General features: G+C 43.3%; 1 protein-coding gene across 1 annotated transcript in view; it reads left to right on the forward strand.

Annotated features, from left to right (window-relative positions):
* LOC102565360 (sodium/hydrogen exchanger 10) overlaps window positions 1–17,461 on the forward strand; it is a 192,129-nt gene that overhangs the window by 123,352 nt on the left and 51,316 nt on the right. The window contains exons 19-21 of the mRNA XM_059721332.1: window positions 6,407–6,555; window positions 12,633–12,758; window positions 16,184–16,282. Coding sequence (XP_059577315.1) covers window positions 6,407–6,555; window positions 12,633–12,758; window positions 16,184–16,282 — 374 coding nt within the window. The remainder of the gene's footprint in view (window positions 1–6,406; window positions 6,556–12,632; window positions 12,759–16,183; window positions 16,283–17,461) is intronic.

Consider the following 17,461-nt stretch of genomic DNA (forward strand, 5'->3'; position numbering starts at 1 on the left):
TCCCTCCTTCAGCTTCTGCTTCCTGCTTCCGCTCCAGGGGTGGACAGCTCACAGTACGGTAGAGGGGACTGGTTATTATAGCCTGTGGTCTTGTGGCTCACTAATCCCCCACTGGTGCAGCCTATACTTCATTTGGCTCTTGGACACTTAGAAGTTGGACAGCTCTGCCATAAGAAATGGACACTTTGGGTGACATTCAACAACTGATGTAGCTGCATAAGTCACATATGTTAGTGGCTTACATGGCTACATTGGCATTTTAAATTCTAATATGGTGTCTAGCCACAACTAAGGGACTTAACATGGCTACATGTAGCTGCATAAATCCCCTGTGCATAAGGGTGACTAACAGTTACTAGCTGTGCAAAGGCTTTGAGTAGCTACAGCCATTCTAGTGGCTGTAGTTATCTAGAGCCCTACACAACCAGAATAATGTGGCTGTCCAAATAGACCGATTAATGGACATTGCCTCTGATGCAACAGCTGAAGCTGCTACATGCTTTAGCTACCTCCTGCACCAAAAGCTCAGGTCCTGGGATTTGCCTTGATGCAGGGAGGCATTTCAGTTAGTCAGAAGCCTCTCTGCATAGGTGCAATGTTCAACTGAGAGTGTGGGTACCAGGACTTTCATAGATTCATAGATGTTAGGGTCGGAAGGGACCTCAATAGATCATCGAGTCCGACCCCCTGCATAGGCAGGAAAGAGTGCTGGGTCTAGATGACCCCAGCTAGATGGTTATCTAACCTCCTCTTGAAGACCCCCAGGGTAGGGGAGAGCACCACCTCCCTTGGGAGCCCGTTCCAGACCTTGGCCACTCGAACTGTGAAGAAGTTCCTCCTAATGTCCAATCTAAACCTGCTCTCTGCTAGCTTGTGGCCATTATTTCTTGTAACCCCCGGGGGTGCCTTGGTGAATAAATACTCACCAATTCCCTTCTGTGCCCCCGTGATGAACTTATAGGCAGCCACAAGGTCGCCTCTCAACCTTCTCTTGCGGAGGCTGAAAAGGTCCAGTTTCTCTAGTCTCTTGTCGTAGGGCTTGGTCTGCAGGCCCTTAACCATACGAGTGGCCCTTCTCTGGACCCTCTCCAGGTTATCCGCATCCCTCTTGAATTGCGGCGCCCAGAATTGCACGCAGTACTCCAACTGCGGTCTGACCAGCGCCCTATAGAGGGGAAGTATCACCTCCTTGGACCTATTCATCATGCATCTGCTGATGCACGATAAAGTGCCATTGGCTTTTCTGATGGCTTCGTCACACTGCCGACTCATGTTCATCTTAGAGTCCACTAGGACTCCAAGATCCCTTTCCACTTCCATGCCACCCAGCAGGTCATTGCCTAGGCTGTAGGTGTGCTGGACATTTTTCCTCCCTAGGTGCAGCACTTTGCATTTCTCCTTGTTGAACTGCATTCTGTTGTTTTCTGTCCATTTGTCTAACTTGTCCAGGTCTGCTTGCAGCTGTTCCCTGCCCTCCGGTGTGTCCACTTCTCCCCATAGCTTTGTGTCATCTGCAAACTCAGACAGAGTACATTTCACTCCCTCGTCCAAGTCACTGATGAAGACATTAAAGAGTATCGGTCCAAGGACTGAGCCCTGCGGGACCCCACTGCCCGCACCCTTCCAGGTCAAAGCCGACCCATCCACCACGACTCTCTGGGTGCGACCCTCCAGCCAATTCGCCACCCACCGGACTGTGTAGTCATCCAAGTCACAGCCTCTTAACTTGTTCACCAGCATGGGGTGGGATACCGTATCGAAGGCCTTTCTGAAGTCTAAGTATACGACATCCACCCCTCCTCCTGTGTCCAGGCGTTTCGTAACCTGGTCATAAAAAGAGACTAGATTGGTCAGGCACGATCTGCCTGCCACGAACCCGTGCTGGTTTCCCCTCAGCATAATTTGTCCTGCCGGGCTCTCACAAATGTGAGCCTTGATAATTTTTTCAAAGACTTTGCCAAGGATGGAGGTGAGACTGACTGGCCTATAGTTGCCCTGGTCCTCCTTCCTCCCCTTCTTGAAAATGGGGACCACATTAGCCCTTTTCCAGTCCTCTGGGACTTGGCCCATGCGCCACGAGCATTCTAATATTCCTGCCAGTGGCTCTGCAATGACATCAGCCAGTGCCTTCAGCACCCTCGGATGGAGCTCATCCGGGCCTGCCGACTTAAAGGCATCCAGTTCTTTCAAGTGACTCTGCACCATCTCAGGGTCTACGCATGGAAGTCTGGCGCCTTGCTGCTGCCTTTCTACAATCCCAGTGAGAGACTTGTCCTGCCCCTCACTTAGGAACACTGAGGCAAAGAACTCGTTGAGGAGTTCAGCCTTGTCCCCCCTGTCCGTCACCAATTGTTTCTGCCCATTTAGCAGGGGTCCTATTCCTCCCTGGGCCTTCCTTTTACTCCCTATATATCTAAAAAACAATTTCTTGTTGTCCTTTACTTGGGATGCCATCCTCAGCTCCATGGTAGCTTTGGCCCGTCTAACTGCCTCCCTACAAGCACGAGCAGAGGAGGTATATTCGTCTTTGGTGATCTCTCCTTGTTTCCACTTTTTGTGTGCTCCCCTTTTGGCCCTTAGGCTGCCCTGGATTTCTGCTGTCAGCCAGGAAAGCCTCCTGGCCCCTTTCCCTCTTTTACCCCGCACGGGGATTGTCTCACTTTGTGCCCGAAGGATCGTTTCCTTAAGGCACAGCCACCCTTCTTGGGCTCCCATCATTTCAAAACTCCTACTCTGCTCCGTGCAGTCTTCTTCAGCAATCCCTTGCAGTTGAGGATGATTGTCTTCCATGATTGTCTCATCTATGTGTCTCAAGTTGGCTGATGAGGCCTATCCAGGATTGACAGACTCTACTGAAGCTCAGACATGTGTTTCTGTGTGGGGTGAGTGGTCCTGGATTCTTGATTTGGTCTGCAAGACACTGTTTCTGCCACTTCTGCTTTTTCATCTCCTGTTGTTGTGAGGTTTCAAAGTACTAAGGTCCCTGCAGCAGACTCTTCCTCCATTTGTGGCAGTCTTGGGTGAGTCTCCCATGAGTTGACATTAATGTTGCAATTTTTTAAATTGGCCTTGAGAACGTCTCTGAAGCACTTTCTTTGCTCTCCTCTTGAGCCATATGCCTTGGCTGAGCTGGAATAACAAAACTTGCTTTGGGAGCCTGGAGTCAAACATTCAGATGACATGGCCAGCCCAACAAACTTGATGTCAAACAGATGTTCACCACCTCAGTACTCATGGTGTTTGCTTGTAGGAGTATGACAACATTGGTGCATCTATCTTTTCACTGGATTCAGAAGATTTTCCTCAGGCAGGATTGATGGCACTTCTCCAACAACTTTAGTTGTCTCCTGTATGTTGTCCACATCTCAGCTCTGTACAGCAAGGTGGGGATCACGACCACTTGATAAATCATGAGATTGGTTTCAGAACCAATGTCACAATCTTCGAACACCCATTTCTTCAGGTGTCCAAAGGCTGTACTTGCCTATTTGAGGTAATATTAGATTTCTTTGCCAATGTCAGCCTTCTTTGAGAGAGAGCTTCCAAGGTATGGGAAATAATGTTCTCCAGAGTCTCACTGTGGGTCTGGATTACCGGACCTGGGGACTGTTCATTAGGAGCTTGCTGATGGAGGACCTTAGTCTTCCAAATGTTAAGCATCAGTTCCATTTTGTTGTTTGCCTCGGTAAAGATATTGACGATTGCTTGAAGGTATGCTTCCCAGTGAGTACAAACTACGGCATCATCAGTGTATTGGAGCTCAATGATTAAGGTTGGAATGGTCTTGGTTTTGGCTCGGAGTTGGCTGAGGTTAAACAGCTTACCATCCATTTGGTAGTTTAGCTTCACTCCAGCTGGAAGCTTGTTGGTGGTCAGATATACCAGCCTGGTAAGAAATATTGAGAAGAATGTTGGAGTGATGATGCAGCCTTGCTTAACTCCTGTTTTAACCTCAAAGGGATCTGTGATAGATCCATTACTGAGAACCACCACTTGCATACTGTCATGGAGCAATCAGAGAATGGTGACAAATTTTGGTGGGTATCTGTACTTCAAAAGGATCCTCCACAACACTTCTTGGCTGACAGAGTCAAAAGCTTCTGTGAGATCAAAGAAGGCCACGTAGAGAGGCTTATGTTGTTCCCGGCATTTCTCCTGCAGCTGGCAAGCTGTGAAGATCATGTCAGTTGTATCTCTTGATACCCTAAACCCACACCGAAATTCCAGGGAGAACTTTTCAACAAATTGAAGAAGACGCTTCAGGATTGTTCTTGCAATGATCTTTCCTGTGATGGACAGCAAGGTGATCCCTCTGTAGTTTCTACAGTCGGACTTGTCTCCTTGTTTGAAGACCGTCACAATCATGGCATCCTTGAGGTCTTCTGGGATTTCTTCATCATTCCAGATCTTTAAGATGAGGGCATTAAGGTGTGATGTAAGCTCCTCTCCCCACTGCTTGAAGATTTCTGTGGGGATTCAGATTCATCTGCTTCAGATGCCTTGTCATTATCTGCTTGATGGCTTTCCTCACCTTGTCGAGGGTTGGAGAGATTCCGAGAACATCTCTGACTGAGTGTTACAGGATGGAGTTGAGAACACTCTTGTGAACAACAGGGTTTCTATTGAGAAGGTCTTCAAAATGCTCCTTCCAATGGGCTTTGATGGGCTCCCCTTTTCTTGATCAGGTCTTCTCCATCCTTAGGCTTCAAGGGGTTTAGTCCCTGAGTGCTCAGACCATAGATGGCTTTGGTGGCACTGAGAAAACTGTGCATATTGTGTGTATCAGCAAAATGTTGAATCTCCTTAGCCTTGTCTTTGCACCATTTGTTCTTCATATCATAGGTCCTCCTTTGGACCTCTGCCTTGGCTTGTTAGAGATTAAATTTCTTTTGCTTGTAGTTGGTGTTATTTTGCCAAGCACAAGAGACCTTGCGCTTGTGATTGATCAACTCTTGGATCTCCTGGTCATTCTCATCAAACCAGTCTTGATGTTTCCTTGTAGAGAATCCAAGTGTCTCTTCACGGGTGCTGATGATGGTGGCTTTGAGAGCACCCCCATGCTGCTGATATTTTCCCATTGTTGTAGATCGGAATTCACCAGTTTTTGGTTGAGGGACTGGTGGAAGAGGTCTTGCTTGCTTGCTTGGGTCCTTGAGTCCTTCAACACTGATATTCCATTGGCATTGCTTCTGCTGCAGCCATTGTTTCAGAACCAGTCTGAGTGACATAACTAAATGGATGAATCAGTGTTCAGTCCAACAATCATCAGCTCCTAGCATAGCTCAGGTGATGCAGGCATTTTTGCAATCTCAGGCACAGATGATGACATACTCAATCAGGTGCCAATGCTTAGATTGTGGGAGTTGCCATGTTGTCTTGTGCCTGTTTTTTTGGTGGAACAGGGTGTGGGTGATGGTGAATCCATGTTCTGCACATTTGGTCAAGAGGATGCTAGTGGAGTTGACCTTTCCTACTCCTTCCTTGCTGATGGTTCAGTTCCAGAGGTTAGAGTCCCTTCTGACTCTGGCATTGAAATCACTGAGAAGAATAAGACTGTTTCCCTTTGGAACATCAGAAAAGACTTGGTCAGGTTGGCATTACTCCTTGGTTCTATTGGCATCAAGAGGTGGGGCATAAGCACTGATGACAGTGGAATATTGGCTTCTCTCCGGTTTAAGACAAATAGTCATGAGTGGCTCATTAATTCTGATAGGGAACTCATTGAGTAGTTTATGAGTTCATTCTTAATGAACTCCTCATGCAGTAGAAATTGCTGAATACTGCAGTTGCCTCCATATACCAGATACAAAACTTGGCTTAGAGTATTGGTACTGGGATTTGCCTCCATGCAGGGAGGCAGCTTGAGTGACTCAGATACCTTGCTGTGCTGGAGGTAAAGCATGGGTACTGAAGTCAAGGGTCAAGCCCACAAATATTATCCATACTATCCTAAAAGGTCCAGACTCAAAAATTAAAACAAACTTAAAATAAAGCTAAGAATATTGGAATTAAATCAGACAAAAAGTTAATCATGTATATATTTAGCAATGCACAAGAGGTAATGAGGTTTTTTTAAATAGTTCCTGCCTTATTGATAGATGTTTATGTTTTGTTAGAGCAAAAAAGTCTTTTTTTTCTCCCCGAATTACAAATCAAAGTCAGAAACAGTAATACATTTCTTATTTTGTGGAAGATCCAGACAAAAAATATAAAGTGAATGATTTTTCCATAACAAGGAAGAGAAGATAGACTATAACTAACAGAAATAAAACAAATAATTTTCCTTTTATTAACTTACTAACATATTTAGGGTGTTATCTCCATATTTATCTCCATGTGTGGGGCAATGTCACACTTAAAAGTATATTCAGGTGAAAATGTCAAAACATGTTCTTATTTATTATAGGTTTAATGCAGCGTGATTATCCAGATATTGTTACTGCTCTGAAAACCAAACAAGCAGTCCAAACTGTGCTAAACACAGCTTCAGAAACTCTTAAAGTCTTGATATCAGGAGGAATTGTTGATAAAAATGAAGGAGCCAAAATAGAGAAGGTAAAAGTACTTCAGAAGTCTGCTTGTATATGTTAGCTTCTGCATGCAAGGCTTTCAGTCATATCATCTTGGCAAGCGCATTTTAGCAAAGTTGCTTGATTCTTCAACTTCCAAGGTTGTAATGGTTACATTTTGCAGAAGCAAAAATATTTTAAACAAAATGCTGAAAATCATTTTTAAATGGAAGCAGCAAATCTTTATAGACAAGTTCCAGGGAGGAATTCTTTATTTTTAGCAAAGGAGGCTAATGGGGAGGGGCAAGGGGAAAGCAACTCTTAGGCTAAGTACAGACAGTCAAAAAGCCCGAGGTGAATCTGATCCAGTGTAGGCAGGTTTCTCTAAGCTGCATAGATTGGACCTTAACAAACAGAACTCATGTTCACGCTTTCATTGGCTAAGGCAGGCAGATGCCTGCACTGGCCAAGGCCAGAAAGTGGAGGGCACTTCCACATGCCTCCCAGCTCCGCCAGGCAGTGAACACTCCAGCCCCACCCCTCCACCAGGTCTCCGCTTCTTGGCCGCAACAGGGTGGGGAAATGGACCCCCTTGCCCTGGCCATCCCCAGCTGGTGTTTGCACAGCAGGTGCAGTAGGAACTCCCAAGGCAAATGCCCCAGTGGCTAAGAGGTGGGAGGCTGGTGAGGGGGCAGGGCTGGGATGTTTGATGCCTAGTGGAGCCGGGCTGCAGGAGTAAAAACCTGCCCTGTGAAAGCAAGCTAGCAGTGAGCTGGGCTGTAATGCATCCTGGGATGCCAGGGGACTGCAACCTAACTTGTGTCAGGAGGGGATCTGCATCAGTCTAACCTAGTATGATTCAGTCTGATACTACATGCATCCAGGTCGATCTTAAACAGGATTCCACTGTTTTGAAATTGATTTATGTGCACTGAACTCTGTTCTATTACAGGTTTAGACCGGTTGGCAATCACTTATACCAGTTTATGTGTAATTTCTGTCCCTAGCCTTATGTTTTTCTAGAGACTTGAAGTAGTCTGAATAAGGGGGTGATCTATAAGTTATTTTGGCCTGATTTTGTCTTTTCCCCAGTGTACCAATACATCTGAGAAATCCATTTTCTCATACCACTCCCATTTAATACCAGTTTATAATATCTTTCAGCTGAGTTACATGATTATATGCCATTATGTTTGGAACTGAAAGACCTTACATCTTAGAATAGGGGTGGGCAATTATTTCAGCTGGAGGGCCACTTAATGAGTTTGGGGCACCTGTTGAGGGCCACATCCATTTCTGATTTATTATAATTAATTTTGCATCCAGAGGCTGAGTATTATCTACATGTCTGGAATATTGTTGCTTAAGGAGGACAGAGCGTCTTTAATAAAAATCAGTATACCAGCTGCAAAACGTCTTCCGCCCCTCCCCCCCCATTACAATTCTTGCCTACGTAGAAGATTTTAGAAATTTGATTTTTGAGATTGACTCAGCAATGTCCTCTCTCATAAGGTCTTTTTTATCTTTCTCTTTCTCTGCTCTGCCTGTTTGGTTTACCCCTGGTGCAGCCATGCTTGATTCAGCAGGTCCTGTGAGCAGCTTTAATGAGTTTGGACCTCCCAATGAGTTTTTTTTGAGAAGTAACTTTTCAGATTGATCCCCTGACATGAGCTATGCATTCCACAAACAGAGGATGTATTCTTTGGAAGTTAAGGGGGCCGAGGTCAGTAATGTTTGTGAGTTGTGCCATTTCCCATTTGGAGCTCTAGTTTCAGGCAACAATCTGTTTGTGTGACCCCTGGCTATGTGCTCTGCATCATGCACAAACAGGTGTTTCCCAAGCAATAAAAGCATCTTGGATTTTTTAGTGGACCAAAACTACTAATATTTTATGGTCTTTTGACTTTATGGTCTTTTATGGTCTTTGTTCCTTATGTTTTCACAAAATGCTTGTTCTTACTTGTGGCCAGCTTGGTGTTAGTTGTCAGGGTCCTTCTTGTTCTTGTTCAACTGTTCTTGTTGCAGGTCAGTTTGCTGTTTCCCTCTTTGAATGGGGAGGCTTTAAGCTTGGTGAGAGGAATTAAGGTAAAAGGAACTTTTTGGGGCCCAGGAACAGTAAACCAGCGAGCTTACAGATGAGTTTGCTAGGGAAGGTCTGCTTGGAAGAAGGGCAGCAAGAGAGAGGCAGCAGATTGAGACCCAAGGAAATGGCTGGAGGATGTCACAATGCCAAACCCACTGGTGCCCCTGCTTGCACCTGTGATGTGTCTGTCCAAGCAGGACTGCTCACTGTCAAGGCTTCCACCCAGGCCCTGGTTTGGCATTATGGAAACTGCAGTTTGCAGGTTCCTTCCAGTGATGGCCAGGTGGGAGAGTGCCTACGATATGAATAGTGCCTCCTGCTGGTGTCCCTCAAGCAGCAGGCAAGAGAGGTACAGGAAGAGGTAGCAAGGCTCCAAAAAATCTTCTGCCATGAGGACTTTATTGATTCGATGCTGAGGGAGACCTGTAGGACTGTGGGGGAAGGGCTGCCAAAGGTAGGGCTGGAGAAAGAAAAGGCCATGGACTCCGAGGAAGGTGGAAGCTGGAAGCTTGTGACCTCTGGCAGCAAGCAAAAATCTTCATCTCTACCTGAATCAGTTTGCCTGGAGTACAGATATGGAGCCTTAGCAACAGAGGAGGAGAAACATGTTCCATTGGTGGAGGAGGATAGACCAGGCCTCCCCAAGGTGGGAAGGATTGAGACCACTGCCACCAAGAAGAAACATCAGGTGGTGGTGGTTGGAGACTCCCTTCTGTGGGAGATGAAAGCATCCTTCTGCCACCTGAACCTGTTGTTTCGGGAAGTCTGCTGCTTGCCCAGATCTGAGATGTCACAGAGGGATTACTGAGAATCATCTAGCCTTCTGACTACTACCCCAGTGCTGCCCATCCATGTGGGCACCAATGATCCTGCCAGGGGATACCCTAAGCAGATCAAAAATGACTACAAAGCTTTGGTTGCAAGAGCGAAGGAATAGGGGCTCAGGTGATAGTCTCCTCAATCCTTCTGGTCAAGGGGAAGGGCTCAGGCAAGAGTAGGGGTATCCTGCAGATCAATATGTGGCTGCACAGATGGTGTCACCAGCAGGACTTTGGCTCCTTTAACCATGGGATATTGCTCCCAGAAGGATTGCTAGGAAGAGACAGGATCTACCTAACAAAGGGAGGGAAGAGCGTCTTCATAGACAGGCTTGCTAACCTAGTGAGGAGGGCTTTAAACTAGGTTTGCTTGGGGAAGACCAAAGCCCTGAGGTAAGTGAGGAAGTGGGTAACTTGGAGGAAGTGCATGTAGGAGGGGGCAACAGGGGAGGCATTTTCATTCTTTCTGAGAAAGTAGGGCAATCGGCTAGTTACCTCAGGTATCTGTACATGAATGTGCAGAGCCTGGGGAACAAGCAGGAAGAATTGTAAGTCCTTGCACAGCCACTGAACTATGATGTGGTTGGAATAACAGAGACTTGGTGGGAGCTCACATGATTCAAGCACTGTCATAGATGGATATAAACTGTTCAGGAAGGACAGGTAGGGGAGAAGAGTAGGAGGAATTGCACTTTATGTAAAAGAGCAATACGATTGCTTAGTGCTCCAGTATGTAACTGACAATAAGCCTGTTGAAAGAATCTGGATTACAGTCAGGGGGGAGAGCAACAAGGGTGATTGATGTCATGATGGGGGTCTGCTATAGATCACTAGACCAGGAGGATGTGGTGGATGAGGCTTTCTTCAAACAACTAGCGCAAGTTACCTGATCTCATGGGGGACTTCAATCACCCTAACATCTGCTGGGAGAGCAATACAACAGTGTACAGGCAATCCAGGAAGTTTTTGGAGAGTGTTGGGGTCAACTTCCTGGTGCAAATGCTGGAGAAGCCATCTAGGGGCTGTGCTCTTCTCAACTTGCTGCTAACAAACAGGGAAGAATTGGTGGGGAATGTAGTAGTAGATGGCAACTTGGGAAGCAGTGACCACAAGATGATTGAGTTCAGGATCCTGAAAAAAGGAAGGGTGGAGAGCAACAGAGCAAGGACCTTGGACTTCAGCCAAGCAAATTTTTTGACTTGGGTAACTCATGGGCAGGATCCCCTGGGAGACCAGTCTGAGGGGGAGAGGAGTCCGAGAGAGCTGGCTATACTTTGAAGAAACCTTACTGAGGGTGCAGGAACAAAAGTAGGATTTAATAGCAGCTTTCAACTACCTAAGGGTGGTTCCAAAGAGGATGGAGCTAGACCAGTGTTTCCCAGTAAGTGTGCTGTGGCACAAAAGTGTGCCATCAGAAATGAACAGGTGTGCCACAGAATTTTGCCATGGCAATAAGTTACAATAGGTATGAGGATGGGGAATGCCTTGACAGGTGTGCTGTGGAAAATTTGTATTAATGTAAGTGTGCCTTGGGTTGGAAAAGGTTGGGAAACACTGAGCTAGACTGTTCTCAGTGGTAGCAGATAACAGAACAGGAAGCAACAGTCTCAAGTCGCAGCAAGGGAAATTTAGATTAGATATTAGGAAAACATTTCTCATTAGGAGGGTTGTAAAGCACTGGAACAGGTTAACCAGAGAAATGGGCAGAATCTCCATCCTTGGAGGTTTTTAAAACCACACTAGACAAAGCCTTCACTGAAATGATACAGTTGGAGATGGTCCTACTTTGAGCAGATGCTTGGACTAGATGACCTCCTGAGGGCCCTTGTAACCCTAATTTTCTGTGATTCTATGATTCTAACTCTTCTGATTCTTTAAAATTGATGTCTAGATCCTCTGTAGAAGGGCTACTCCACATGGTGGCCTTGAAGTCCTAAGCTTTAAGTCCTTTTTAACCATACACACTTAAGCTTATTTCCAATGAGTGGTCTCTAATTTTTACCTTACACACTTATTTGTCTTTTCCAAGCTACATTCCAAACCAGAGGGGAAGCTATTTTTCATGCAGGAGATTTGCTTAGGTGGTTTATCTCTGATGCAGACAGAAACAGTCCTTTTATAGTATCCCCTAAGTTATTCATAGCTCATGCAGGTAGGGTTAAAGAGCAAGCTTTACTTGCCCAGAGATAATTTTGGATTCTTCATTATTCACAATGAAAGGTATGGACAAATATACTTTTGTTGTGGCTTCAAAAGGAGATGGGGAGCTGATGCTGAGGAGCAATCAGCAGCTGTTATGCTGTAACTGTTTCATATACATGAATGAGCCTGTAGTGATAAGAGAGAGCTAAATCATCCCAACTTTGACCCTGGATAAAGCAGGATTAAATCCTGAGTGATTTTGAAAGAGTAACATAATTAGTGGTGGGCAAGCAGGGCATGAGCCCTGGGTGCTGTCTAGGGGGGGCACTGAAATGGAGGTAGGGTAGCTCGAAACTTGGGCTGTGAGGAATGGGGCAAGAGTTGTGGGGTAGGAGTTCCCTTGTCTGAGAACAAAACCAAATGTACCAAAGATGGCTTGTACGTAAGTGCTGGGTAAGTGCTGTAAGTCTTAAAGGCAAAATTTTTCAACACTTTTGTGCAACCTATATGGTTATGGTATGCCTAGCTCCATTCTCTGGCCTACTATTAGCAGTACCTCTCTATGATTTGTGTATGCACTGATTAATGGGTGTATACACTCTCGAGTCTACACTTAGAAAAAACATTTCTGGCAGATTTTGCATCAGAGATGTTCTGTAGTGATTTAAGTCGTTGTTCCCTTTATTCTGTCCCCACACTATCAGCCAGTCCTCTTAAATGCTGAAGTGGTAGAAAATATCAGTTGCTTTCCATCAAGGCCCAAACTGGTCTATCACTCCACAAAAAAATAAGCGTGTGTTTTGAGTAGTTTCGTTGAAGTCAGTTGAACTTCTCACAGTGGATAACGCTAAGCATGTATATATATCTGAAGCATTGGCATCTAAGTACAGCACAATGGTAAAATATGTTTGTGCTAGTACAGAGGTGACATTAAGACTTACCCCATATATTTCTATATGGGGGAAGAACATTTTCAAAATAAGAGGTTCAGTGGAAATAATCCATGTAAAGAGCTTATCTGCACAATAGAATTCAATACATTTTGAATACACAAAAGTGGTTTCTTTTCTTCATGAGCAGATGATTCTCATTAAAAAAAAACAACTGGGAACTCTTCCATCTACTATTGCACCACCCACTGCAGAGGAACTTCTACGAAATATCAGTTGGTTAGAAAATGAAAAGAAACAAATTGAATTCATTCAGGTAATATTTAACTTTTTTAGTTGGTTTTGATTTATATATTATATTCTATTTTCCAAAGAAAAGTATTATAGAGGTGTTAGTCTTGACTTCACAATGAAGGCTCAGTTGAGTTCTTCCCTTGAAAGAATTAAACTACTGTTATGTATGAAGAATTCATCGTATCCTGACCAAATTTTAAAGTATTTATTCTTTGAATACTGAATTAATTTTTTTGAAAATTTACAAGTAAACTTGCTAATTGGACTTAAAATTAATTTTAAAATGTTTTTTTAAAGAAATAACACACTGGTTAAACCTTTGACTTGGATGATCCTAGGTTCAGTCTCCAGCAAAGTAAAACAGACTCTGAACTTTCCTTGAATTCAGTATAATTGAAATCTCTCGTTTATGTGAAGCAATTAGTTTCTACATAAGCAAAATTATTACAATCATATCTAATTGTTATAATTATAGATAGATCCAGTTCAATAGTTCACCTCACTCCTAATTGGAGCTGTTGTAATATCAGAGGTAACTAGGTCAATTATAACACTTCCTCCTGAACTAAATTTACAAGCTACAGTTCTACTGATAGGAATAAGTCAATGGCATGGGAGACACTGGGCACATCTACATGAAATGCTAAAAGTGCAGTGGACAAATTCTACTGCATATTAGCACATAATGGCAAAAGCTGTGCTAATGCGCAGGAGAATTAGTCTACTGCACATTAATGTCATGAAAAAGATTTTAAAAAAAGCTCAGTAGTACCAATTATCACGCATTAAGTTAGTAGCTGTTTTTACAGGTACTCGCATTTATGTGCCGTAATTACGGCACATTAACGCACATGTAGACATGCCCCTTATGTCCTTGTGTCAGGAGTTCTCCTTAGTAGATAATTTGGCACTTTTTGTTACTAGATTGGCTCCAGCTTTCACTGCACTTAGACAATCCACAGTTGCACATTACCTATTGTGCTTATCAGAGGTGAATCCTGTTCTGATAGACTGGATTAGATTCTTTGCAGCAGGAACCCTGATGGGAACACGGGGGCCATCAGTTAGATAATGATGACAGCCCCTCTCATATTGCATAAATCCTTGATCCATTTGTCCCTCTAGTACAGCACATATCCATGCTGACCTTGCATAATCACCTTTAATTCCTGCAACATCCCTCGTCACAATGTTGTCCTTACATGACTAGTTTTCCCTAGTGTTGGTTCTCCATGGTGCTGTTTATTTGTACTGACTGAACCGAAGGGGAGGTTAGGGTGAATCTTCAAGTAAAACTTCCTCACTGTTTTCTTTCTTCCAAAAAGATGAGCGTTGATGCATAGTCTGTCTTTTATAGCTTATCAGCTGGGAAAGCATGTACATCATCTGCTTAAACAGCTTAATGAGCCAGAGTTAAGTTGTGGGACTGAAACATTCTGAATGGTTCGCGCCTTGGAGGTGCGTACCTGAAATTGGGAAACATTTGTACTATTTTTTTTCTGAGAAAAAATAATTCCCAATAAGTAAGTTTAGTTCTTCTATGAATAACAGGCAATCCACATACATTAACAAATTAACTCTCACTTGTCCAGCTTCGTTTTACTTTTTCTTGTAAAAACAATTCAAACTGGAATACAACCCATATGTATGGAATATGCACCAGAAATCTCTCAGGCTGTAAACAGATGTCTCATTTGAGGTGATCCTGATGGTTCCAGGTTTTGACTCAGATCAAAGTAGAAGTGCCACAGCCCTTTACACATGTAGCCCTTCTAACATGCATTGCTGCTCCTCTGCCAATAGTCGGCCAGGGAGAGCATGTAGCCTGACAGGCTTGCCTCTGGAATGAAGTAGAGTTAAGTTAAATGAGCCACAATTAACTTAAGAACAGGCACAGCAATGTGTCAGCACATTTTATCTGGCATATTTTACAGGTAATTGAAGACTGTTATCATGTGCCCTCTGTATTGCCTTTCTGACAAGTTATATTTAACTAGTTTTCTCAACTGTTCCTTACACAGCTTTATCATTCTTGTCACACATCTCTGACCCCTCTCTAACTTCTTAAAATGTGGAGCCCAGGATTGCATACAATATTCTAGATGAGGCTTAACCAGTAATGAGTAGAGTAGTCCCATAATCTTATTAAATTAATACTCTTGTTGAGGCAGCCCAAAATAGCATTTTTTTTTTCTTTTGTGACCATATCACATTGCTGGCTCATGTTGCATCGATGATCTACCAAAACCCCAAGATTTTTTCTCAGCAATGCTGTCACCCAACCAGTTAGCTCCTATTTTTGTATATATGCTTTTGATTATTCTTCCCTGGGTTTAACAGCTTGCATTTGTTTGCGTTGAACTTCATACTGTTGGCTCCAATCCTATTTTCCAGTCTGTCAAGAATCCTCCACTGTGTTTTCCAGTTTCATGTTATCTGCAAATTTGCTCAAGGCATTCTCTATTCCAGCATCCAAATTGCGAATAAACATGTTAAAAGCACTAGACCTGGGACGGATCTACATGGAACCTTAAAACCTCCTGCTGTTCTGACAGTATGAAATAATTCAGGACAGTCTTTTGCTGATAGGGTTAAGGGTCAGGCTTTATCCGCTCAGAGATTGTTTAAATGGATTTCTGTGTGTGTAGAAGCATGATGCAAATTAGCTAGGTGGGTCCACTTAGTCTCATCAGGGTTCATTCCACAAGAACTGAGACTGTCTCTGCTGAATGAAGCATGTGCCTATTTCTGAAATCTATAGAGCAGGTTTATCAGGTTTGAGCTCAGTGCATTATTTTACAAGCTACTACTCCTTGGCAAAGGATTCCAGATTGGATGCCCATTTTGGTAGGTTTGTCTTACATCCATTGTTTAAGTAGGATTCTTACTGTCCATCTTCCAGTAAACCAACAGATTCTTTTTAATCAGCAATAGAATCTATATAATAAATCATTCAAAAAAGGTGGAATTATTGCTTACCTTATAGTAATTGTGGTTCATAGCACATGGGTTCCATAGCATGCCTGCCTTCCCCTGTACAATGAAGTCTACGCAAAAAAAAAAAAAAAAAAAAAGAGAGCGAGTGTTGGTAGCTTACATATTTAAGGTTAAATTATTTTATAACCTTTTTTTAAATAAATCACAAGCAGATTTGGATTTTTTTTAATGCCTTGGCCTATGCCATTGCTGCTTCCTTTAAGGAAAGTAATTGCATTGTAATACTTATTAGTACAATATTAACTTGCATTGATTGTTTTGAGTGGTGAAGGCTTCTACTCAGTAACATATTATATGAAGTCTTAAAATATCTCATAATATTTATTATCTCCTAATATGATAGTGATTACGTAGTGTTTGAATGTATAGTCTTTCATGTGCTGCTACACACCATATATTCCATACTGGTTTATTTCAACTTACAATGACTATGATTGTTGTGACTTTCAGAAAAAAGCAAGACTTCTTTGCTATGATTATGGAGATGTTATATGTGAAGAAGGTGAAATGCCACAAGGAATCCATCTAATTATTTCAGGAATGACAAAGGTAGGTTACACTTACTCATCAAAATTATTATGACATTTATAACTGTTTAGTATCAAGGGAAATGATATTATAGAATCATAGAAAATTAGGGTTGGGAGGGACCTTAGGACGTCAATCTCCTGCTCAAAGCAGGACCATCCCCAACTATATCATCACGGCCAATATAGGATGATATAGTTGGGCTTTGTCTAGCCAAGTCTTAAAAACCTCCAAGGATGGAGATCGCACAACCTCTCTGGGTAACCTGTTACCATGCTTTACTACCCTCCTCTCATCTCATCATAGAAGGCAATCAGGTCAGTCAGGTATGACTTGCCCTTGGTGAATCCATGCTGGCTCTTTCTAATAATTTTTCTTCTCCTCCAAGTGCTTAGAAATGGATTGCTTGAGGACCTACTCCATGATTTTTCCAAGGACTGAGGTGAGGCCGACCAGTGTGTAGTTCCTTAGATCTTCTTTCCTCCCTTTCTTAAAGATGAGTGCTATATTTGCCCTTTTGCAGTCATCCAGGATCTCTCTCAATCTCCATGAGTTTTCAGAGGTAATAACCAGTGGCTCTACAATCACATCAGCCAACTCTTTTAGTATTCTTGGGTACATTTCATCCGGCCCTATGGACTTGTACACATCCAGCTTTTCTAAATAGTCCCTAACTTGTTCTTTTGCCACTGTTGGCTGCTTACCTGCTTCCTAAACTGAGCTGCCAAGTGCAATACTCTAGGAGGTGACCTTGCCTGTAAGGACTGAGATGAAAAAGGCATTGAGTACTTCACCCTGTTCTGCGTAATGTGTTACTAGGTTGCCTTCTCCGTTCAGTAAGGGACCCACACTTTCCCTAAGCTTCCTCTTGTTGCTAACATGCTTGTAGAAACTCTTCTTGTCACCTTTCACGTCCCTTGCTAGGTGCAAGTCCAACTGTGCTTTGGCCTTCCTGATTTTATGCCTGCATGCTCAAGCAACACTCTAGTAATCGTCCCTAGTTGTTTGTCCAAGTTTCTACTTCTTGTAAGCTTCCTTTTTGAAGATTTGCCTATCCACACTAACAGACTGGTAAATCCTATTTGAAGAATTTCAAAGATCACCTTCATTAGCTTGTCCTTTTAGATTTTGGAATTGTATGCCCTGCAATGTGAATTTTTTGAAATAATTAAAAACAGATTGTCTTGTTGGGGATGTGTA

Source organism: Alligator mississippiensis, chromosome 2 (assembly GCF_030867095.1).
Source record: "Alligator mississippiensis isolate rAllMis1 chromosome 2, rAllMis1, whole genome shotgun sequence".
Classification (NCBI taxonomy): Eukaryota; Metazoa; Chordata; order Crocodylia; family Alligatoridae; genus Alligator; species Alligator mississippiensis.